The sequence below is a fragment of the Polyodon spathula genome, chromosome 12 (assembly GCF_017654505.1).
Source record: "Polyodon spathula isolate WHYD16114869_AA chromosome 12, ASM1765450v1, whole genome shotgun sequence".
In the NCBI taxonomy this organism is placed as follows: domain Eukaryota; kingdom Metazoa; phylum Chordata; class Actinopteri; order Acipenseriformes; family Polyodontidae; genus Polyodon; species Polyodon spathula.
In genome coordinates, this window is record NC_054545.1 from 7,935,543 (window position 1) to 7,959,122 (window position 23,580).

A 23,580-nucleotide genomic window follows, 5' to 3' on the forward strand; every position below is an offset into this window, starting at 1 on the left:
AAAGCCATATCCTAAAATGCAGAGTTTTGAATGATTCGATTCACTGAAATTCCCTTATCTTTGTCCTTTATCTCATTGTGTCTCTATTTTTCTGTTTTTGGCCATACGTACAGTGCACCCCACCCCCTACTCCGACTCTTATTTATTGCTGCCATATGCATCTCTGTGACTTTCAAATCTTAAATCAACAATATTCAAACATGCTAGATTTTCTTGTACTTTCAGGGTACCGATGTTGATAATACAAATAAATCTTTTTTTGGATTTTAAAAACCCGCCCAATTTCACATCTAGTAGAGAAGTAAATTCAGTATAGTGTGCTGGTTAGTACCTAACCCAAACAAGAGCTATTCACGCAATTTAAGAACTGATGAAATGATAGGTCTAATCTGCATGTACACAGCCATGGTTGTTGCCACTGCTGATTAGTTTGCAACGGTATCATGAAATTTATGAACAATCAACAACGTCAGACTTATTTCAAGCTTTATTTTGTTCAGAAAAACACTTTTTTTGGGAGGGGGGTGGGGGGGGATGGGCTGCAACAAACGTTCTTTAAATAACTTGAGATAAAGCTATGTGAATATAGCCTAACATAACTGTTACTGCCACATTGTTTGAATCTCTGGCCATATCAACACAAACTATTCTATGAGAGTTCTATGATGTGGCCCTTTTTTTAGTGTAATGTATGTCTGTTTCCACCCCACAGAGAATGCCGAATCAGTTGATCTGAAACATTTTTTTGACCAGAATTATTCACACATCTTCTATGTTTTCTTTGAAAATTTTGTGACCATTGAAGTTGGTCTTAAACAGAAAGGTAAGATCTATTTATCTTGCTATTTTTTGCTCTGGTTCCCTTATCCAAAATATTGAACGTGTACAAAAACTGTAGTGTTCCAGTTATATATAACCGGTCTCGAGAATATTGTGCATTTTAGTCATTCATATTCCCTGTTGCCAACATGCGACCGAATGGTGTTTTGCTCCTCAAAGTATATTGATTTTCAGCAATTAAAACCCAATGGAACTCTAGAGATGTCAAAATCTGGATTTTTCATTAACTTAAATGGAAACTTCTGTTTTGCCTTTAGTTGTCATTTGCAATGATGCACATCCATTCAGTTCTGCGATATCTCTGGACTCCAGTTCATATAATTAAATGTTTGTAATGAGAAGTAGCCATTAAAGTAGAACAATGACAGGAAGTCTAGTTAGCCATGAATATTCATTTTCAATTAAGAGAGAAGAGGAATTGGTTCTACTGAGAATGATTACATTCAGCATTACTTGTAGCGAGACTGAAACATTTTCTCCTTATGCCATTAAACATTTTAGCCCACAAATTGAAGGAGCATACTGTGCTGTAGCTCTGTTTCTATCTCTGGTAAAACTCCAGTCTACTCTGTAGGATTTGAAAATTTATGCTGGTGCAATCTGCTTGAGTTGTATAGAGTCTAGGCTGAATCAGCCTCTTCTGGGGACTGAATAAACAATAATAATAGAAACCAGATTTGCAAGTTTATCTTCTGACATTTAACTTTTAATAATGTGCACGTGTCAGTGGGGTGTATATTTATATATTTCTTACATATCTTTCAGGTCACAAATCGCAAAGAGAAGAACTAGATTCTATCCTTTTTATATTTGAGGTAAGATTGAAGTCAGGCTTGTTGTCTTTTGGCCCAGCTATCCATGCAAGCATGCCAGTGAACAGTCCAGCTTGTAAGAGCCACTGAGTGGCTGTCTAGGAATGCTTCTCTTGTTGAGCTGGGAGTTGAACCTTTTACTTTGATAAAACAAATTCCTGAGTAATATAAACAAGGAGCCCTTAAATAGTTTACATTTTGTACTGGTGTGGCAATACTGTTTTCACTAACAGCTACCTACAGTATGTGGATAACAGACCTCCAGAATTATTTTGTTTTTGTTTTAACAATTATGTAGCATGTGTGCTTATGTCAAATATGATGACATTTCCAGCAATTGAACACTAGGAGCATCCAAGTGTGTACTAGTAAAATGCTAAAATCCAAGTAAATCGGCAATATATTTTGTTATTTAAAAGTTTTAATGGAACTTTTTTTCTTTTTGTTTAGAAAATTTTACAACTTCTCCCTGAAAGAATACAGGGAAGATGGCAGTTCCACAGTATAGGTAACCGTTTCCCTTTTAATAGCTTTGTTAACTGAGATTTTATTGTCAAAATTCAAATACACCGGATCCTGATTTCTGCTTTACAATTTAAATGTAAAAAGGCTCATGAAGACTTTAGTTGACACCTGTTTTTCTTCACCTTTCATTTTGTTCTGAAGTTAATGACCTTCAGGCATAAGCAATGTTTAGTCTTATTTAAACAAATTCATAATTTGTGATTTATTTCCCTAGGAGGCTTTATGTAAGGAGACAGAAATGTGAAAAGGAAATTGCAAGACTACAACTGTGGTGAAATGCTTTGAAAAGCTACTGCCTTTCTCTGACATTGTTAAACTGGGAATACAGGGTTGTTTATTGTAGCTGCAGTTGGTCCTTTTTGTTTTGACCTCTCCTTTCCCAAAGCACCCAGTTCTGTTGCTGTAGGATGCAAAGATCACCAAGAGTAAACAGAACTCTGTTATATATATTTTTTTGTTGTTGGGTTAAAGTAATTACATTCATAAGTAAAAGTGAATCTGTTGTTTTTTTTTTTTATTGATGTCTGTTACAGGCTTAATTTTAAAGAAGCTCCTGCACACTGGAAATTCTTTGAAGGTAATGTTTTTGTTTTGATACCGCTATCCTCACTGTATCTAATGAGTTTAGCTCAATTGCTTTTGGAGAGTCTTGATAATACAGTTTAGCAATATTTAGTTTTATGAAGTACCAGCAAGCTTGTGAAACCAGACTTCCTTGAGGTTTTACAGAGAGATGTATTGCACCACTCACCAAACTATTGTCTCTTGTCTAGTAGATTGACCACTGGATTTCTAGATTGATTGTATTATATTTTAGTTTTTTAGTTGAATAAAATAGACATGATTAAGTGTCTGTAGAGGATTATTGTTAATCTGTTTCAATAAAGATTGAGACACTTTTGCAAAATTAGATGTAAAGCTAAGCCCTGAGCTCACCTGCATGGCTAGAGGAAAAAAACAAAACGATTGTAAGGATAACCTCTGCCTTGTTTCTAGATCCGCAGAGAGGGCGTTCGTCTCTTTCTCCTGTGGATGCAGGCGCTCCAGACTAACTGCAGTAGAGAACAGCTGTGGATGTTTGCTTGTCTGATACCTGGCTTTCCACACCCACACTCGGAACATGGACCTCGAACCCTGGAAAATCTTATCAACCCTCCACTCAGCTTTCAAGAAAGTGAGAACCATTTACACACACCTAACCATCTCCTACTTTTTTTTTTTTTTTTTAAAACACGTTTCTTACGAGTACATTTTTCTTATATGCATTTACTTCAAATTCAAAGAACAAGGAGAAATTGTGTAATGCAAAAAGGTTTTACATTGCAAATTCATAACATTTACAGACTTATTCAAAAATGCTATTACCTGTAGGTAGCAACTAAAATGAGTCCTCAACTGAAATAGTCATAGAATATTCAGCAGTCATTCATGTTTAATAACAGCATCGGTGTCTTGAGTTTAGTACAAGGACAAATAATGAAAAACAAGGTCAGTTATTCAGGTATTTAGAGATTTGGGTTTGAGATATCTGAAGATTATCTACTACTGTAAAACAAGAACGTTTAGAGAGAAAGAAATGTCTGCTAATTTCACGTTTATTAAAAACATGCAATTTTAATGTGCTGTGAAATATTATTCATACATGTGCCGTAAAGCGCAAACATTTATTGCTGCAAAAATGGACCTTGAAGGCCATTAGCGAAATTAAGTTGCTGCAAAAAAGTCCTCTAAATAAAATGTTTTAATGGCCTTTTAGCGGATGAATCATGTTAAGTTTAAGGATGTAATGAAAAAATGGAAGCAATGTAAGAATTGGAAACCAAGTAACGAGATTGATACGTGAGTAAGCAAGTTAGTTTTGTAACCCTTTTTTTTTTTTTTTTCAGCACAAGTCACTCCAGAAGAGATCACTCCCCTCGTCCCTCCTCAGTCAGGAGATAAAGGACAAGAAGATCTTGCAAGCTATTTTTTAGAAGCACTTTTAAAATACATGGTAATCCAGGTATACTTCCTGTTTTACTAATCCTTCTAATACACTTTGTTGCCTTGGCTGGTTTTATTACTAAATGTGACTTTCAGCTTTCCATCTGCAGAATCTAGCTGTATTTTGTTATAATAATAATAATAATAATAATACCAAATTGCATTGAAAAGTATTATCTTATGGGTGGCTTAATAAGCTAAAGCTTTCTGTAGTTTCCTTTTTTTAACATTAACAGTTCATTTGTCAGATGCAACAATCTTCACATATGGCTAGCTGTCTGTCTAAAGCTAATGTCTGAAATGATTTTCAAAATGCTGTCGTTAAGTTTTTTTCCATAGAATTGCAGTTTACTTACAAAAATGATGTGGACATCCCAGGTTTAAATATATATTCCCAAGGATCAGGACTGAGTAATGCTTTCTCACTAACCTGTACGGTATCCAGCCCTGGCTCTAATCTGGACTACCACATGTAACCTTAAATAAAGTAGACCAGGATTAGTGCTTATCGATCTGTGAAACCAGCTGTAAAACTAGCAACAATACATTAATTTGCACCTTTTTTCTTTACGTTCGCAGGCAATGAGTTTGCAATGGAAGAACAAAGAAAATCACGAAAAGGGCTTTGCTTTCCTATTTGGAAATTTCAAGAAGTATTATCTTCCTCATATTTTCCCAAATTTTTGCAAGGAGACCAGTTTATATAATCCTATATTAGGTAAGTATTTTGTTTTATGCTTTCTGTGTCATTGTGACTTTCTTCATTTCTGTAGAAAATAATCTGGTTTTTTGCTCCATAAATTTTCTTGCATACAGAGGTCCCTCACATGAGACCAAAGCCACACTATGTTATAGTAAAGAGAGACCCAGAGACCAATGAAGCCATCTATTGCACTAAAGAGATGTTCTTGAACGCTCGAGTCATATTCATTCGATGGTTGGTGTCCTTCTGGCTGGAGCCCAAATCAAGCACAGGGACTCATATCCCTGGTACTGAAGGAGAAAATGTACCAAAGAACATTCAGGTGAGTATACAAGCCAATTATGTACCACAGCTTTAAAATCTAATCATTAGAGAATTCCGGATACCACAAGCTAAACCTGTTTTATTGACCCCAAAAAAAGGCTAACCTTTCATTATTAACATTCGTATAATTCAGGGCTGACATTCTTGAACTATAACTCCTTAATTAAATATTGCCACCTGATTTTGCAGACCCAAATTAGCAAAGGAAGTTCAAGTTTGGGGTCTGTCGAAGCATTCAAAAGTGGTAATGGTAAATTGTTTATCTTGTACTATTAATAAATCAATCAGGAGTCTCTAAATGATCAGCTTCGATGTATTTCTTCATATGAAGCTTGTTTAGGCAGTTTTGTTTAAAAAAAAATTAAGTGGTGCAAACAAGCAAATCTAGTCCTCACTTCAACACACAAACTATGAAATCCATGCTTGACATTTCAGAGAGCAGCAGCAGGATTGGCTGCTAAGGAAGATGCTGCCCCCCGCCCTGATAATGTAGATGGGAACACGCAGCCAGAGCAATCTCACTCCAACACCAGCACCCTGACAGAAAGGGAGCCAAGTTCTTCCAGCCTTTGCAGTTTAGATGAGGAGCATCTCACAGACATTGAGGTGGTCCGGAAGGTCTTCTGCTCTTCCAGAACCAATGTCAACTTCATGACTGAGATCTTCCGGCAGGTACTATACAGTGAACTGCAAAACCTCTCCTCATCAGTGCATTTCAGTATCAACATGGGTATTTCAGAAGACAAACAGCCCTGTCATAACTGCCTTTGTGTTTTTAATACAGGCCTTCCTGCTGCCAATCTGTGAGGCAGCTGCAATGAGAAAGGTGGTGAGGGTTTACCAAGAGTGGATTCAGCAGGAAGACAAACCCATTTTCATGAGGGAACCTGAAGATGTGCAGTACTCTCCGGCCACCAGTGTCATCCACCTGGAAACAGCAGGAGAACACGTGGTGGAGAAAGAGAAGGAGGAGGTAAGTAAAGACAGTGTGAAAGTAGTCCCCGTCTGTGTATTATATACTATACAATATGCAGTGTATGGCAGTAGTTAAAACTTCTCCATGATTATTTTTTGTCTAAGGAGTTAACAATATGCCTTCATAATGTTTAGGAAAAAGTTGTAAAGGCACCAGGACACACACGGGCCCCCAGCTGGACAAGAAACTCCTCGTACCAAGATGCCATCAACAAGGTGCCGGACTCCGAGCTTGTGGAGTATAGTGTAGCAGCAGGTGCACAATCCACACTGCAGGTGTGGTTTCAGGTTCTGTTTTTTTCTTACACTGTTTTTCTTTTACATTTCCCACTATGGCAGTGATCGCACACCACATCAACTTTCATGGCCAGTAATATGAGCTCAAGAATAAAGAGGGTTTTAAAGTCAGTTTAGCTGTAATTTATAGCTTCGGTTCATAGCACCTCTTCTCATTATCCACTTTTCTGTCACTTAGCCTGGCTGTCTTGTGCTCATGTCTTCTTATTTCACATAGTTAAAGTTTTGCAGTCATCAGTGTGGATATGCTTTCATGCTCATGCATAATTTTATATTGTGTTATTAAACTTCTACATGTTTCAGGTTTTCATTACCAACTCTTCCAATGTATTCCTTTTGGAACCTGCTAATGATGTTAAATTCCTTCTGGAAGAACACATTGATATGTGTAAGCGTGTTCTCAACATTTATCGCAGCCTGGTTATGCATGAAACAATGGATCAGAAAACATGGTATGTTCTTTAGAATTTTTTTTAGTACAGATCATGCTTTTTTAATATAAACCTACGTTATACAGTTCAGAAATACATTTGCTCTGTAAATCATCTGAAATAATTCCATGCTTCACAGGTCTTTTTTTATAACCATTCGTTTTCCTGTTTTGGGTGGTAGGGAGCAAATTCTTTTAGTGTTACTCAGGGTCACAGAGTGTGTGATGAAACCGCCATCAGCAGTGCCACATGGAAAAAAGACGATGACCCTCGCAGGACGACTTGCCGGGGCAGTATTTCAGGTATGAGTGTTACTTTTAATATTACTATATTAATATTTAATATTAATATTGGCTATCAGGTTAATCTTTTAGTTTGTAGGTTTGCAGGTCTGTTACACAATAGAAAGTATGAATACAATTCCTATTGCACCCCATTTTGGTTTAGACACTAATCGTAGCCTGGATCAAAGGGAACCTGAATGTGTACATCTCCAGGGAGCTGTGGGATGACTTGCTCACTGTGTTGTCGACGCTGACCTGCTGGGAGGAGCTTGTCACAGAGTGGTCACTGACCATGGAAACCCTGACCAAAGTGTTGGCTAGAAACTTGTACAACCTAGACCTCCACGAACTGCCACTGGACAAAATGAGCGAACAGAAACAAAAGAAGCACAAAGGCAAGGGTAAGGGAAATTAGAATTTTGTACTTTTATACTGGCTGGTTTTGCTGACATTTAGTGTTCATAGAGAGTGATAATACAGAAATACCAAAGGAGAGCCTGCTACTGACTAGGTGCTCTGACAAACTTTCTTCTTCCTTCTAAACCTAGGTGGTGGTCATGAGTCTCTGAAGTCATCCGTGGACAAGTCTTTTTCAAAGGGCTGGAGCAGGGATCAGCCTGGACAGGCTATGATGAGACAGCGGAGTGCTACAACTGCAGGCTCCCCAGGCACAGAGAAAGCAAGACATTTTATACGGCAGAAAACTGTTGGTAGGTCCCATCACTTACTTTTTTTTTTTTTTTTTTTTTTTTTAGTAAGTTGTTCTGGAGCACCAGTTTTTCCTTTGTTTCATGGTTTACAAAACACCAGTGCTCGTCTCGGGGCGTCTTCAAATGTAATCGCTAAAATTTTGCTTTTCACTGTGGAAACATAGTGATATAATTTGAATGCCTTTGGATTGAAAAAGGAACGAGTAAATTTGAATGAGCAAATCTTTCAGAACTTCATTAGTACCACATCTCACACGCCTCTGTTCTGTGTTAATCAACCCTGCTTGATACACATGCACTGTATTATTTTTAGAGACCCCCTGAGACAGGTGTAAAATTCACAGCATTGCTTAGGCAGTGTCACATTTGACAGCATTGTGAGAATCAAGATCATCTTTCTAGTGTTTGATGGGTGTTTATGGTTCAATCGATGAATATGATTACCTTATACAGCTAAAAGCTTTGCATCACGTAGAATTTTAGGATTGAGGGGAAAAAAAAAAAAAAAAAAACTATATGAACATAATTTAGATCTTTTATTTAACATCATGTAATCAAAGAAACTCTCCTAAAAGTCTACCGGAAGCCATGGTAGTAGTACAGTATTTCATGTTAGGATTCAAAAGTTACATTTTTCCATTTTCATTAGTTTCCTATTAAGTATATGGGGAAAACTGCAAAGCGCTATGTAATTCAGGATTTTAACATAACATTATTCAGCAGATCTCAATCGACCTTTATGAGGCAAAATTAGTGTTCTATTGGTTGACGCAACACTTTTGGTCATAGCTGTAGCTGCATTCTTTTTATAAATTGCTTTATCTTAATGTCCTGTTTATAGTAACAGTTTCCCATTGCTATCACTCTACTATTTCTTTCCTTCTTTCTTTTCTTTTTTAATTATTATTTTATTTGAAGCCCTGAGAAGCTGCTCAACTGGCGATAGAATGCTGTCTTCAGCCTTTATACGCAGCGCTAAAAGTGCACCTGTCTTGATCCACCCTCTCCACCCTCTCCTGTCTGATACTGTCCTCGCTCCCTTAGCTGGTGGACTGTCAGGTAGTGCCTTATTTATACATCCCCTTACTGGCACTCTTTTTTTGTTTGTGAAATTTCACTAAATCTTAATTATTTTTATCATTTAACTACTAATATCATTAACATATAATAAGAAAATAAAAATATAATGCAAGTCTGTCTAATTTAGTTAGTTTATTTTATAATATGTTCTTTGCTTTTTTCTTATGCAGCATCATCTCATATGCTCATGGATTTATCTCATTATTTGCCCCCTCCCCCCAAAAAGTGTACAGTGCTTCCAAGGTCAGGTGTAATTTGGTAAGCTCAAATGCCGGACGAAAAGCACCTCGGCACTAAAGCTCTTACTATATTGGATTCCCTTTCCGACTTCTTCTTTATACTTTTTAACAGTCCTAAAAGCCTTGTTTGAATTTCTATCACACTTTTGTACAACATTTCAAAATGCTTATCTACAATCAGTGTTACAGTCTTGATCATTTTCTTGTTTGCAAAGGTTTCTTTTGATGTCACTTTTTTTTCATCTGACAACTGCTTGACGATCAGTTTGTTTTATAAATAAATTCACTGGGTCTCCCGAGTGGCGCATCCGGTAAAGGTGCTTTGCGTGGAGTGCAGGATGTGCCCTATAACCTGTCGCCAGTTCGAATCCAGGTTATTCCACTGCCGACCATGGACGGGAGTTCCCAGGGGACGGTACTTAATTGGCCGAGCACCACCCGGGGTGGGGGTGGGGGGCTTAGGGTGTCCTCGGCTCACTGCACACCAGCGACCCTTGTAGTCTGGCCTGGCACCTGCGGAATTGCCTGTAAGCTGTCTAAAGCTGCGTTGTCCTCCGACGCTGTAGCTCTGCAGCGTGAAAAAGAAGCAGTCGGCTCACAACACATGCTTCGGAGGACAGCGTGAGTTGGTCTTCGCCGCTCCAGAGTCAGCGCGGGTGTGGTAGCAGTGAGCTGAGCCTAAAAATAATTGCCCATTCCAAATTGGGAAAAAAAAATTGTAAAAACAATTGAAATATTCCTAAATTGGTTTTAGTTTGTGTTGTTTCATGATTTGTTTTCCCTCACCCATATATAAGAAAGTGTCCAAGCTGTACACCTCAAGGAATTAGTTGCTGGTAATGAGAACATTTGCGGTAATGCTGTAACTTATCTGAGGATCGAGAGTGCTTTTCAGAAAAAAAGTATATTTGACTTCTGTTCACTAAACTGTACCCTTTTTTTTTTTTTGCTGTGCTTAATCACTAGTTTAAATAACTGTCCTCCCATTTTTTAAATATTTAAAGACCTATACAGTTTTTGTTTTGTTTTGTATTTATGGATTCTGTTCTGTTTTTCTTCTGTGAGTGCTGCAGTTCTCATGGTTGTGTCTTCCCAGATATCGAGGACCCTCAGGTGGTGCCCCGCACTTCTCGTATGAGACACTTTTCCCAAAGCGAAGAGGCCGCCCCTTCAGAGGTGTTCACCACAGCAGGCGAGGAGCAGCCACTGCCCCGGAGCAGCAGTACGTCTGACATTATGGAGCCCTTCATCGCTGAGCGGGTCAAAGGTGCACTTCCTGTACTTGACAGTCCGTCCCATGGCGCTCCCATCTCGCAGAGTTCCTGTGAGGTCTCCACGTGGTCTGTGTCCACTGGGAGTAACGTTGCCGGTGCGAACAGTAGAGAGACCTCACTGGAAGTGGGGGATAGCATCTACGACCACTTGTGTCAGCTGGTAGGCCCTTTGGAGCGACCTCAACCAGCGTTTCTGCAGAGTCAGTCTGTAGAGTACGAGAGAGAGGAGGACTTGCTTTCATCTCTCAGAGCGTATCTGAAGGATAAGGGCGAAGTGAACTTTAGGGTTGAGGGGGAAAGGAAAGCCATGCTTATTGCTCTGAACGAGGTGATGGAAAGCCAAGATCTACAGGTGATGGACAGGTTGGAGTTTGTAGATAAAATTAACATGTGTACTGAAGGAAACACTGATTGTACAGCAGATCAGCATTTGGAGGACAATGTAGGTTATTCAGGGCAGGATTTTTTTGAAGGCAGAGATCTTACTAATAAAGATGATCAACACATGTGGGAGGATGTCCTGGAGGTAGAGGGGGAAATGCCCAGTGGTAAAGAGAACCAGAGATGCTTATATAGGCAGGCAGCCACAGAAATAGATTCAAGCTATGAGGGGGCAGCAGTAGAAAGGGGCAGGAGTGGTATGTGTGTGCATTCCAGTGAGAAAGCAGCACAGGTCTTGCATGCATACAGGAGGGAATTCAGCTCTCAGATAGGTACTGAAGCACCCAGAGCACTGGGCACTACAGCCGTTAACAAGCACATGCCCAGCTCTGCTATTCCCAAACACAGAATAAATCGAGTGGTAGGCAAGAAACGACATAGCGGCGTCCATGTCAGCTTCAGGCCGTCCACTGAGTCTGTTCAGTTCTATAACCAGCTGGAAACCAAAGAGGTGCCATGGAAGGCCAGGCTTAAGAGGCTGAGTGGCTTTAGTGGTGGAAGCAGCAGCAGTGGTGGCGCCATGGCAGCTGATGTCAGACCCATTGGCTGTAAGCCGCATGTTCTTGTGTCTGCCAGTAGTGAAAGAGGTAAAGGTGCAGCAGGGGGAATCCTATCAGGGGATCATTCAGAGAAGGAAGGTGCAGTAAGCAGCCATATTAGTCGCAGTTCAGGCAGATCCACAAGGGTGCAGGAAGCAGGGCAGCAGACTCCGCAACAGCAGCAGCACGGCCCCCTGGGTGGTGTCTATAAATCTGTTGTACATGCTCTCTCCAAGCCAAAGGCAAGCGTTTCCCCACAGCGGCAGAGCAAAGTGCCAGCAGAGGCGCCACTGAGGGATCTGTACACTCATGTAATGGGCTATTTTGGAAGGAGAGCACCAGGTGAGCACTGAATGATGTGCTGAGCACAAGTTAAGAGATAAAACGCCTGTTTGTTTTTTTTTTTGCTGGATGCAAATTTTAAATAAAAAAAAAAAGCTTACTCCTTTTTTCTATTTCCGTTTTGTAGAGCAATCAAAACCAAAGCCCCCAAAACCCCAGGAAGGCCCCAGCTTTTTGGGATATAATCTCTGCTTTTCCCCTCTATTGGATGCTGCATGCGCCGTTTGATCAGCTTATACCTCTCTCCCAGCTTTTCCTCATCCCAGCATAAACCATATTTCTATTCTCACAAAAGAACTAATTTCACCCTCAGTATCTAGGATAACAGTTAGACACTTGATGCAAACCAAATACACAGTAAGTAGTCCATTTACAATGGAGTGAAAGTAAGAATACTGTGGCCAGCTAGTTTCTCATAAATTCAATTCTATAACTAGAGCTTAAAAGTAGAGGAGATGATGACTGAGCTTAAAATCACACCATTGCTGTGGTTGATGATGATTAACTCTTTTTTTCTGGCTTAACTGTAGATTGTATTTTAAGATGTTCCAATGCTTGTGTTTAGGAGTCAAGCTTGTTTGGTACTGTACAGTACAAGGCTAATTGATTGAGATTTGTGTGATATGTACCCATAAGATATAGAGTACTGATTTCTACACCTTGATGCCTGTGTTGGTCAATTGTTATAGATAACATGTAAAACACACTGCTTACTTGAGGTAGAATTCAAACTTCCAGAATGGGAAGCTAGAACACCACTATAATGAGTTACTGTGCATCACATACAATTGTGGAAATAGTTATAATTCAAACAAATAAGATACACAAACCTGTTTTGTTTGTGTCACAAAATGTAACGCAAATGTATCAGTAGTATATTTTGAAATTGGTGGAAACATTTTTCTCATAAATATTTTTATCTGTATGGCTGAAACATATTTGAATTCACTGTTTAGTTTAGCCACCAGGGGACAGTCTTGTTTAAAAAAAGGAAAATTTGAGAAGATATGAGGTTTGTCAACACAGGTTCTGTAATGGAAGACACGAACCAACAGCCCAATGTATTTTAATTTAGAAAATAAGCTAGATAGTTGCTTTATGTTGTGTTTCTAAGACTTATTTTGCAAGGGTGCAGCAAACCCTTGATATAGAAGTCTTGGTATGGCGATTTGGACTTTGAAGGACGTGAAATATAGTTTTTTTTTAGGCAGATTTGTAAATAAAGTGTAAAAAGTCTTCTATAAAAAAGGCTCTTCTGTCACTGAATGCCATAATGGCTGTGTTTTAGGGAGAGGGGTCAAGTAGCTTCGGCTGCACAAGCATGTTTCACATGCACATTTTGTGGGGGTGAAAGGTCTGTGTTTAGGCTGTGCGAAAGTGGTAACTCCTGCTTTTGGACAAAGACTTTTTAAAAAAAAATCTAACAATAAATGCCAAAGTTTTCTTTTAACTTCTGCAAATTTACTAATGCTTACTTTTGTTCTATTTATGCATTGAAAAAGCAAGGTATTTTATCTTTTGGGACTGCATGATTTGTGAGTAACTCCTGCATTGCAAGTTATAATCAATTGTTTGTTGCCTAAACAAAATTCTAAAGGTTTTTTTAGTGATGTACTTAACACCACATTTTATATTTAGTTTTCCTGACATTTGTACCACTAGCTTCCTTAGAGTAATAATTTCAGGATTGTGCAAACAAGTCATTTTAACATGTTATGTTTGGAAGAACATGTTTTGTATTTTACCACCTTTTAAACTTTAACATTCAGCCTATCATAAAAACATAGAGGGAAATCTAGAGCATTATTGCAAGTCAATTAGCAATTTACATTACAAGCTCCAGTTAATTTTAATTTAAATCACGCATAGTATAAAGTGCAATAGCAGCAAGCTTTAATATAGTTTATCACATAGATTAAAGTAAACCAGTATATCAGTATTTGTTTTCCGTCTTTATACTAAATTAGCTTATCATCGTGTATACATAAGACGAGCGTGCATTGCTGCTAAGAGCTTTCTTTTTGCATGCTATTAAGCAGGTAATATTCTTAGTTAAAAATATTTAGCAAGTGAAATGTCAGGAAAATCGTAGCCATGGTGTTAAATGAATAAAAAAAATATGTTTGAAAGTGTTCTTCACATTGTTTTTGGAAATCTTGTAATCTGTTCTAAATTGTTTAATTTAGCCAACAAAGAGGACTTCAGCCAAAAGATTCGTCCGGGCTCCATAGACATTGGCAACAGCAATCCCAACATCAGTGATCTTATGGATGAGTTTATAGCAGAGAGGCTGCGAGCCAGAAGCACATCTGTGAGTTCGTTTTTTATTCTTTTTTTGAAATTTATTTTTTAATCATGAGTTAAATAAAACTATTAAAGGTAGTGTGGTCTGCCTGTGTTTAAATAGCATGTCTTCTGACATCTGAAAATGTGCTGTAGGCCACAGGGTTGTTTATTGTCATACGAACACGTACTCGGCACTACTCATTATTAGTAAATGAAGTACTAGGAATTAGCGAGCCACACAGCACCTCCAGATTTTTTATTTTAAGAACAACAGCGTAATAGCAGCATTTGGCCACTTTGTAGTAGTGTGCATCATTAAACACACAGGTACAGGTTGTATGCATAAATCTCATCCATATAAATGTCATTTAAAACTATGAAAGGGGAATAAACTCTTTCAGAATATTTGATTTGCACATTCTTTTAAAGAGAATGTGACAAACCTGCAGGAAAGAAATCCTCTGAGGATGCTTGGTAGCTTGCGATTTATGGTACTTTTAAAGAGAATCTTTAAACTTGTTTTGTGTAGTGATAGATATAAAGGTGGTGTCCAGTGTGTTTTATGTAGCATTTTCTTTTTGACAGGGCATTACAAGGAGAGGCAGCAGCCCTGGGAGCCTTGAAGTCCCTAAAGACTTTCCGGACCTGCTGAACAGGCAGAATCCCATGAGGCCCATAGACGACCCAGGTGTCCCCTCAGAATGGACTTCCCCTGCCAGTGCGGGCAGCAGTGACCTCGTCAGCTCCGACAGCCATTCGGACTCATTCAACGCCTTTCAGTATGACGGACGCAAATTTGAAAGTGAGGGCTATTTACAAGATTATATAGATAGAATATTTCAGGCTCTTCATTCTAATTGATATGTCTACTTCACTATACAAGAGGAAACCGTTGCTTAAAACCCCTGACCAGCAGCTGACATACTGTGGGATCTTGAGCCATGTCAGATCACCTTTAAACTCAATTTCCTAAAGTGCTTAAGTGAAATATCCTATTATGCATTCTTAAATAGAGATTTTTGTGAGTTATTTTTTCTTTCTTTTTGTAACTATGTTCTGAAGACTTTAGCTTTGGCCCTGAAGCCTCCTGTCTAGGTACTGTAGAAACCGATGGGGCTCAGATCCGACCGCAGACAGCTGATGAGCAAGAGCTGGCCAGCCTGACCACCCTGCACATTGACTCAGAGACGAGCAGCCTGAGCCAGCAAGCTTTATCAGCTGATGCCGTCACAATCGCTGGTAAAGATAATAGTAGTTTATTTTAGTATTTCTCAATGTCTTGCATTCATTATGTGATGCAAGCTTCCTCGCACAGTGCATTTTTGTAATGTGCGGTACACACTAACTATCGTGATTTGTTCTCTGTTTTCTCCTTAGGATCTGATAGTGCCTCGCCAATCCATTCGGCCTCAGGCTCCAGGTCCGAAACTCCTTCTCCTGCCACTCTGAATGCTGAGCACATGGAGCATAAGGACTTGCAGCTGGATGATAAGCTCCACCACTCTGTCTTACAGACTCCAGATGACCTAGGTATTTACAACTGGACTGGTATTGTATTGCTTCAGATATACCTGTTTTATTTTTTTTGTCTAGGGGCAGTGTGTCGTACGTCAAATTAACTTGTCGCATTGCGTTGGTGTGTGGAGACCTTTAGACTGCAGTAGATTGCTCAAACCTCTTGGGTTTCTTTCTTTGTAACACCAGGTAGTCATTGAAACATTTGTAGGCCCTATACATTGTAATGTAGGTAACCACAAATAATGTTCGTTGTAAGAAGTGGTTTGTAAAAGACATCATAGTTTTTCCCTCTTTGCCCAGAAACCAGTGAATTCCCAACAGAGGACTGCAGTGTGATGGCAGGAGGCACCCTCACTGGCTGGCATGCAGATGTTGCCACAGTGATGTGGAGGAGGATGCTTGGGATTTTAGGAGATGTCAATTCCATCAAAGATCCAGAAATTCATGCACAGGTGTTTGATTATCTGTGTGAGCTGTGGCAGAATCTGGCCAAGGTAACAGACTTGGGTTAAGAGTGAAGGTTGTCCCATGAGAGAAACCAATAAGTAAACTGATGTATTCTATGTGTTTTTTTTTTGTTGCGGTATATAGATCAGAGACAATCTGGGTATATCAGCTGACAACCAGGCATCTCCTCCACCACCTGAACTGATACCACCTCTCCGCATTTTGACTCCCTGGCTTTTTAAAGTAATTCATTTTCAGTTCTTCCAATTCAGCTTTTCTGTTTCTCTGTAGAATGCAGTCAGAGGCACTGGGTACTTTAAAGCTGAACATTTTGCATGCTTAGGATGGTTTGGGTGCGGACTGTTAATCCAAGTATTGCACGTTATTACTCTCCCTTCAGGCAACCATGCTGACTGAGAGGTACAAGCAAGGGAAACTTCATGCCTACAAGTTGATCTGTAAGATCATGAAGAGAAGACAGGACGTTTCTCCAAACTCTGACTTCTTGACACACTTTTATTATATAATGCACTGTGGACTGTTACATGTTGATCAGGTGAGGTACAATAAACAGACGGCTTGCATAGTACCTTTACTATACGTAATGTTAAATGAAAAACAAAAATCTTGTCTTTAAATACCTTGTGCCACTTCATGAATTAATATAAACTACATTATACACCCCCTTGGTTAATCATATAATATTTTATAGTTTTACAGTCATGCATTACAGTTGGATGCTAGGGTGGAATAAATTGTAATTTTCACAGGTTCCCTGTGTGTGTGTTCCAATGCTCAGACTGTTCAATTCAACATTGGCACTTTTTTTTTTTTTTTTTTTTTAAGGACATTGTCAATACTATCATCAAGCACTGTTCTCCACGCTTCTTCTCTATTGGATTGCCTGGTGCTACAATGCTGATCTTGGATTTCATCATCGCAGCTAGTAGAGTGACCACCTCATCCTCCCTCAATGTAAGCAAAGTGTAGTCAAATTCATACAAAATGGTACAGCTAAACTTTATCAAGACAATTCCCCAACATTCAGGTTCTACTAATATGTTTGCACTTCTTTGTATGTAGTTGAACAACAAAACTGGGATCTTTTCCCAGTGAATTTCCTTTGCACATGCTGTATCACTCATACACAATGTCTTTGATTTGCTTATTAGGGACAATTAAAACCTAAAGAGCGTTTAGTACTAAGACATTAAGGAGGAAAACACAACTGTAACTAATCCTGTCCTTCAGGCTCCAAGAGTGGAAGCCCAGGTGTTGTTAGGTTCACTGGTCTGCTTTCCCAACCTATATGAAGAGTTGCCTGCTCTTCACCCTACTACAGCTGATATGGTGCTAACTCGCTTCACAGATGTCAAGGTAAGAAAACAAACACTGATCAACCTGTATCCAGTAAAATAAATCCGCTTGACCTGGACCATAGTCCTGCTGATTTGAATGTTGTAGTGAAACTAGTTATTCTGGTATGAATTTAGTGTCCAGATTACAAATCAGAAAATGTATGGAGACACTTATTTCCCTTGGTTTCACAGGTCAAGTATTGGAGGATTTGTAATTAAGTTTCCACTGCTCTAGTACAGTTGACAGCAGATACTGAAATTCTCTTGTTATGATTAATGGATTATTGTCATGCATTGTGGTGTTGGCACCAAACATGAAATTGTTATCTCCATTAAGGAACTAATGTCATTCATGAGAGTGTTTTGTACACTGCAAGGTAAATTTACTGCATGGCGTACTTTAACAAACATGTTGCCATGCATCTCAAAAAGCTATTTTTTATAGCCAATAGGGGATTTGAAATTGTGTTTTGGTTTTATTTTGTTTAATGTGTTATATTTATGTTTTTAATGACTAATGAAAACAATAAATACAAATTTTGAATTAGAATTCAGATCCCAGTATGAACAAGGCATTAAACAGGCAAGTATGAGAAGTGTGTCAGGAATAGATGTGTACTCTCAACTTTATTATTCTGCTATTTTTCTACCTTCTTTCTTTCTTATAAATGTTTTTAAGGAGCATATAATAAAGAATATACTGAGCTCAGCCAGGGAGGAGCCGTCTGGACCAGCTCGGTATGTTGCAGAGCTCGTGTGTGTGTGTGTGTGTGTGTGTGTGTGTGTCTAATATATATATTTGTTCATTCTACTTTTCAAACACAGTTTCTGTTACACAATTGTAAAAATAATGTTGGATTAATATGTTAATAAAGCAACTGTTCTGAGTTTTTCTTGATGGTGTTTTTTTGTTTAAAAAAAAAATATATAAATAATAATTCTAACTTAATGCATTTCTGTGTTCAAGGTGTGTTGCTCTCTGTAGCCTTGGCATTTGGCTTAGTGAGGAGTTGATACATGACACTCGCCACCCTCAGATTAAAGAAGCTTTGAATGTCATTTGTGTAACCTTGAAGGTATAGGATTTTATTTCTGAAATTCATGGTTTAAGTGAAAAACACATTTTTTGGATTGAAATTGTCAGTGACATCTTGCTAATTGTTATCTTTTTTTTTTTTTCAGTTTCCTAATAAAACTGTTGCACAAGTTGCTTCAGACATTCTACACCTGCTCATAAATTATGTGGATAATCTTCAGCGTTTCCCAGCTGACTCGCCCAAGAAAATAATTGAGGTGAATATTGTGTTATAATTGAGATAGAAACCAAGGGTATAAACCACAGGATGTCATAACAGAATGGGAGTTTTATATATTTATTTATCAAATGTGTGCGGGGGGGTAAAAAAGCAGTGCTATTTTCATACTATGGGCAGTTTACATGGTGAGCCATATATTGTTTACACATCTCACTGATACCATTTCAGCACACAATGTGATTCCTACTGCCAAATAAACTAAAAAGGGAAAATTGATTAAAAAGATAGAAATGTCATCTGTACAGCATTGTTTATTTGAATGTTCTGAAAAAAACAATCTTAACATATAACATATCATACTCTAAGCTGTCCAACCAACACAAGGTCAGAGCAGGTTAACTTGTTTTAATTATGATGTCACAGTTGATACAAATGAATTTTAGATCTCTGAATCACGTCAATATCAATACGTACTACAAATTGTATATTACGGAACACCGAGCATGAGTGTTTATAATTGATCAGCCTGCATACCTGTTTTCTAGATCCTTATAGCAACCATTACGTACCTACTGCCTTCTACAGAAGGTTCTCCACACGAACCAGACAAGAGGGTACGTGTAAGGCTTTTTTGTTTTATTATTACCTGGCAATGTTACAGTATAGTGCTGGAGTGTTTATTACAGTATACCTTTTGTAAAAATAGCAAAATATAATAAAGTATAGTGAAAACATGTTGAAGTGTATTTGCAAGCAACTGATAAAGCATTTTAAAACCATTGAAGTGGTTAGTATTAACCTAGGAAAAGCATGCTAAATTTCAAAATGACTCCACTGTGGCAAACAAAATACTGGTTAAAATACATCCATTTTGTGTGTGTTTTTAAGTTTAATATAATGTTTCTTCTAGTTGGTGGTGTCCTTGCTTCTCTGCCTGTTGGACTGGGTAATGGCCTTGCCACCAAAGACTTTGCTGCAACCAGTTAACACTGCTGGGCCTGACAAGGACAGGTCTGACGCATCTGTCCTGAGCTGCATTTATAAGGTAAATAATTTGACACTCTTATCTATACTGTAAAGGCAAGATCTATCTATGATGTACATTGAAAATGTATTGTTACCACAGGTTCTTTGTGTGAGCATAACCCTATTAAAAAAGTACTGCAAAAGACATTGCACCTGAAATTCTGGGGTTCTATTTCTTCCACAGACAGCTGGAACTAGATGGAAGTACAAATTGTATGTTGCAGATTTCAAATCGTTTGACTTTAACCCTTTGTGGACCTATGTCGGACCAGGTCCGACATTACAATTTTCCCTTTCCAGTCCGATGTCGGACCCTGACCGACATCATCAAAAAGACGTAAAGCACAGGTCTCTAGTCGTTTTTTCTCCGGAAAAAGCAGAAAAATACTTGCATTATTGAGGAGTTTGGTGGTAAAATGAGTGATCAGGAGAGGATTTATCAGTATGCATGTCTATAAAGAGGTATGTGAAAAATACAGCAAACGGGGTGGGGCTTGGCTGGCGATACAGTACTGAGTGTCCTTTTGCGCCTGACAAGCATTCATTAAATGGACCACAAAGGGTTAATGGATGCTTATATTACTAGTTACATATTTACATAGTTTTTTAAAGACTGTAATGGAGTTAAAGAAGAGCTGTTACTAGTCCTCTGGCTGGATCCCCTTGCAGTATTATACAGTGTACTGATTCCTTTCCTTGTTTATCTGGTAGCAATGTCATGAAATCAGAGCAAGACTGAGGAACAATATAAACTACCCTATAACAAGTATGCAAACAATGTGGCCGTTTCTGATCTGTCTGAGGTGTTTTTCCCCCTGATCGTACTCTCCAGGCCTGTTGTAATTTGGTCATTCATGCACTTTTCTTCCAATAGGTTCTTCATGGATGTGTGTACGGAGCTCAGTATTTTAACAATCCAAAATATTTCCCACTTAACTTGCCGGATCTTGCATCTGCTGACTATGATCCCTTTCTGCACTTGGAGAGCCTCAAGGAACCAGAACCCTTGCACTCTCCAGACTCCGAGAGATCATCCAAACTGCAACCTGTCACTGAAGGTGTGCATTTTGATTTCCCCTAGTGTAATATACATTTTGCATCCTCTCTAATGCCCCACTTGAGTTTTTTGTATGCATCTCCACAGAGACACATGTGTTACCTTTCCTATTCCATGTGTCTGTATATAATCCAGTTGTTCATTTTTATTTTCTCCAAATAAGTGCACTTGGCCATTTTTCCTTTCCATATCTTTTTGATCACTGTAATCAGGCATAACAAGAAGCCACTGTCTGTTTTTTTAACTGGTGTTGGTCAAGATGCCTTAATTCTTGGGGCAGGTCATTTCTTTACCTCACGCAGTTTGACCCTTACTGAAAAGCAAAGAAAGAAAGAACATTTATAAACCTGTCTGGGCAGTAAGGAGTTAAAAGCCTTAAAAACAAACAAAAAAAAAAAAAACAATTCAGACTTTAACTTCACCCTTACTATTAAGACTAACAATACAGTGGCAGCAAAAAGAAAATTGAAACAGATGAGCTTAATACTTGTAGGGAGCTCTCCCCATATTGCTATTCTCAGCCTGTATTAGGCTTTCTCCTCATGTCTCCTTCAGGGTACTAAGGACTAGATAAATGCAGAATCTTTCCTTCTGCAGTGGCTGTGTGTTTAACAGCAGGTGATTTTGAGGTCTGTCGTGTCTACGTGCTGCTTTTTATCAAGAGAAAATTGCTAATCATTGTAGCCTTGTGTGAGGCATGTTTCTTCCAAGCACTTTTTTGGCAGAGAATCCTGAATACAGTGATGCCCTTAATAGGCTCAGCCCTGCAATTCAACAAGCTTAATTGTTAGGTATTAAAAGGAAGAGATGTAATTATTCAGTTTTATCAAGGTGCACCACAGTAGTTCCACATTTTCAGCTGACCTCTTCCTCTTCTCCTGACAACAACAACAAAGTGTGTGTGTGTGTTTTTTTTTTTTGTTTGTTTTTAAATTAAGGTTTTGTTTTTAATCAAACCAAAAATACTTTTTATGTTGACTCCTGCATGGCTATTTAGTAATATAATGATTTAGGTGATCCTAATGGTAAAATACAAGTTCTGCTTTCATGACGCACTGTTGTTACAGGTTGTATTTTTAAACAGATTATTTTCTTTCCCCGGCAAAAGCAAATTATATTTGTTTTGAAACATGCCTTTATACACTGCTTGTTTTTAAATTGCTTTTTGTTTTGTTTCAGTATGGATATATATTACATTTCATATTGTTGTATCACTGCCTCTCAAATAACTTTTTGCAACTGAATGGATTATTAAGTAGATAAGTGAGATCATGTTCTATGTTTCCTGGTGGGATAATTGCAGCTTAAATTAATCTATGCAGAGTACTTTTCGCAGTACAGTACACTTGGAATAATTTCCCTTGTATGATAAGTCTATTGTAATATAAATTTATATTTGTTCTCTTGCAGTGAAAAGCTGCATGCAGCAAGGCCTAATCTCCATAGCAGCTCGGACAGTCATAACCCACTTGGTCAACCACTTGGAGCACTATCCCATGAGTGGTGGGCCGGCAATACTAACCAGCCAGATCTGTGAAAACCAAGACAACCCCTACAGCGAATGCCCTGAACTTTCCCCAGAGCTGTTTGAGAGCCCAAACCTGCAGTTCTTTGTGCTGAACAACACCACCCTGCTATCAAGTCTCCAGATCCGTGCTGAGGATAATGTCCCTGGTGGAGGGATGTCAGCTGGTCTCACCACCACTAACTCCAGCGTGAGAATCATAGTGCGGGATATCTCTGGAAAGTACTCGTGGGACACAGCAATCCTATACGGCCCTCCCCACTGCAGCCAGCCAAGCCAAGCTCTAAAACTGCCTCCAGCCCGGCCTGTGGTGGAGCGCCAGCAGTGCCTGGATGACAGTGAGGATGAGCAGCAGCTGCAGAGTGAGGCCGTGGAAGAGGAGGAGAATGATGAAGCAATGAAGGACTTCATGGCCCCTCAAGCCAAGCGGAGGTGTAGGGAGGTGGTGCCCACGTGGGATGCTATCAGGGATGACGAGGATGCCCTAGATGAGATGCTCCAATACCTGGGCACCACCAGTCCAGAGTGCCTCCAGCGGGCAGGGATGCCGCTCAATATCGCTGCCCTGCCCCCTACCTGCATCTCTGAGAAACAGGAGAACGATGTCATGAACGCTATCCTGAAGCAGTACACTGAGGAGAAGGGGTTTGCAGAAAAGTGCAACAATAACCTGAACATGAGAGCCATGGAACAAGAGGAGCCATGTCCGCAGAGACCCCAGTCGGCCTTCTACTATTGTAGGCTGCTTCTGAACATCCTGGGCATGAACTCCTGGGAAAAGAGGTACGGTTTTGTGGAGTTTTCGGATTTATGTTTCAGAAGCTAGGCTTGAGTTAGTCATTTCCTGTTTTTAAAAGATGAGAAATGTTATGGAGTTGATGTCCTGTTTTTAGTTTCGGCATTGCAGTGTGTGTTGCCGTTTGCTGATACTATTTTATTCCTCGCTTTGGGTGCTGGCAAAACCTGACGTTAGTCTGTTTATTAATATGACTAATGTCAAGTTGAAACAGCAGACTGTTTCCTATTTATCATAATATGGCAAATAGAGACACTCGCCCCTGTTTGAAAAGAGACAATTATTATGATAATTTAGTTTTTGTTGCCAGTTACAAAATACTGGATTTTGATGTTCTATTCATTTACCATCTTTAAAAAGGTATCTTCAGTTTGCCACAGAGTTGAGAATAAATCAAAGATGCATAATTTGGTTAGTAGCAACTGCACATTTACTCACTTAATACAAAAAATAGTTCTTTATCAAATCCTACAAAGCAATGTATTCTATAAAAAGGTAGACGGCAAAGGATT

General features: G+C 38.9%; 1 protein-coding gene across 11 annotated transcripts in view; it reads left to right on the plus strand.

Moving 5' to 3' along the window:
* Positions 1-23,580, plus strand: part of LOC121324771 (ral GTPase-activating protein subunit alpha-1-like) — a 48,065-nt gene that overhangs the window by 2,386 nt on the left and 22,099 nt on the right. For 3 of the 11 annotated variants that reach the window (XM_041266936.1, XM_041266934.1, XM_041266937.1), the window contains exons 2-34: positions 713-823; positions 1,606-1,655; positions 2,103-2,160; positions 2,711-2,754; positions 3,174-3,351; positions 4,064-4,179; positions 4,740-4,878; positions 4,977-5,185; positions 5,623-5,859; positions 5,972-6,160; positions 6,298-6,438; positions 6,763-6,911; positions 7,072-7,192; positions 7,338-7,575; positions 7,723-7,884; positions 8,803-8,943; positions 10,300-11,799; positions 13,986-14,110; positions 14,671-14,887; positions 15,148-15,324; positions 15,463-15,615; positions 15,904-16,097; positions 16,195-16,293; positions 16,451-16,606; positions 16,897-17,025; positions 17,302-17,427; positions 18,088-18,146; positions 18,376-18,484; positions 18,591-18,701; positions 19,210-19,278; positions 19,575-19,709; positions 20,565-20,748; positions 22,158-23,055. In XM_041266936.1, coding sequence (XP_041122870.1) covers positions 713-823; positions 1,606-1,655; positions 2,103-2,160; positions 2,711-2,754; positions 3,174-3,351; positions 4,064-4,179; positions 4,740-4,878; positions 4,977-5,185; positions 5,623-5,859; positions 5,972-6,160; positions 6,298-6,438; positions 6,763-6,911; positions 7,072-7,192; positions 7,338-7,575; positions 7,723-7,884; positions 8,803-8,943; positions 10,300-11,799; positions 13,986-14,110; positions 14,671-14,887; positions 15,148-15,324; positions 15,463-15,615; positions 15,904-16,097; positions 16,195-16,293; positions 16,451-16,606; positions 16,897-17,025; positions 17,302-17,427; positions 18,088-18,146; positions 18,376-18,484; positions 18,591-18,701; positions 19,210-19,278; positions 19,575-19,709; positions 20,565-20,748; positions 22,158-23,055 — 6,724 coding nt within the window. The remainder of the gene's footprint in view (positions 1-712; positions 824-1,605; positions 1,656-2,102; positions 2,161-2,710; positions 2,755-3,173; positions 3,352-4,063; positions 4,180-4,739; positions 4,879-4,976; positions 5,186-5,622; positions 5,860-5,971; positions 6,161-6,297; positions 6,439-6,762; positions 6,912-7,071; positions 7,193-7,337; positions 7,576-7,722; positions 7,885-8,802; positions 8,944-10,299; positions 11,800-13,985; positions 14,111-14,670; positions 14,888-15,147; positions 15,325-15,462; positions 15,616-15,903; positions 16,098-16,194; positions 16,294-16,450; positions 16,607-16,896; positions 17,026-17,301; positions 17,428-18,087; positions 18,147-18,375; positions 18,485-18,590; positions 18,702-19,209; positions 19,279-19,574; positions 19,710-20,564; positions 20,749-22,157; positions 23,056-23,580) is intronic. The other 8 variants (XM_041266945.1, XM_041266944.1, XM_041266941.1 and 5 more) reach the window with 4 other exon arrangements.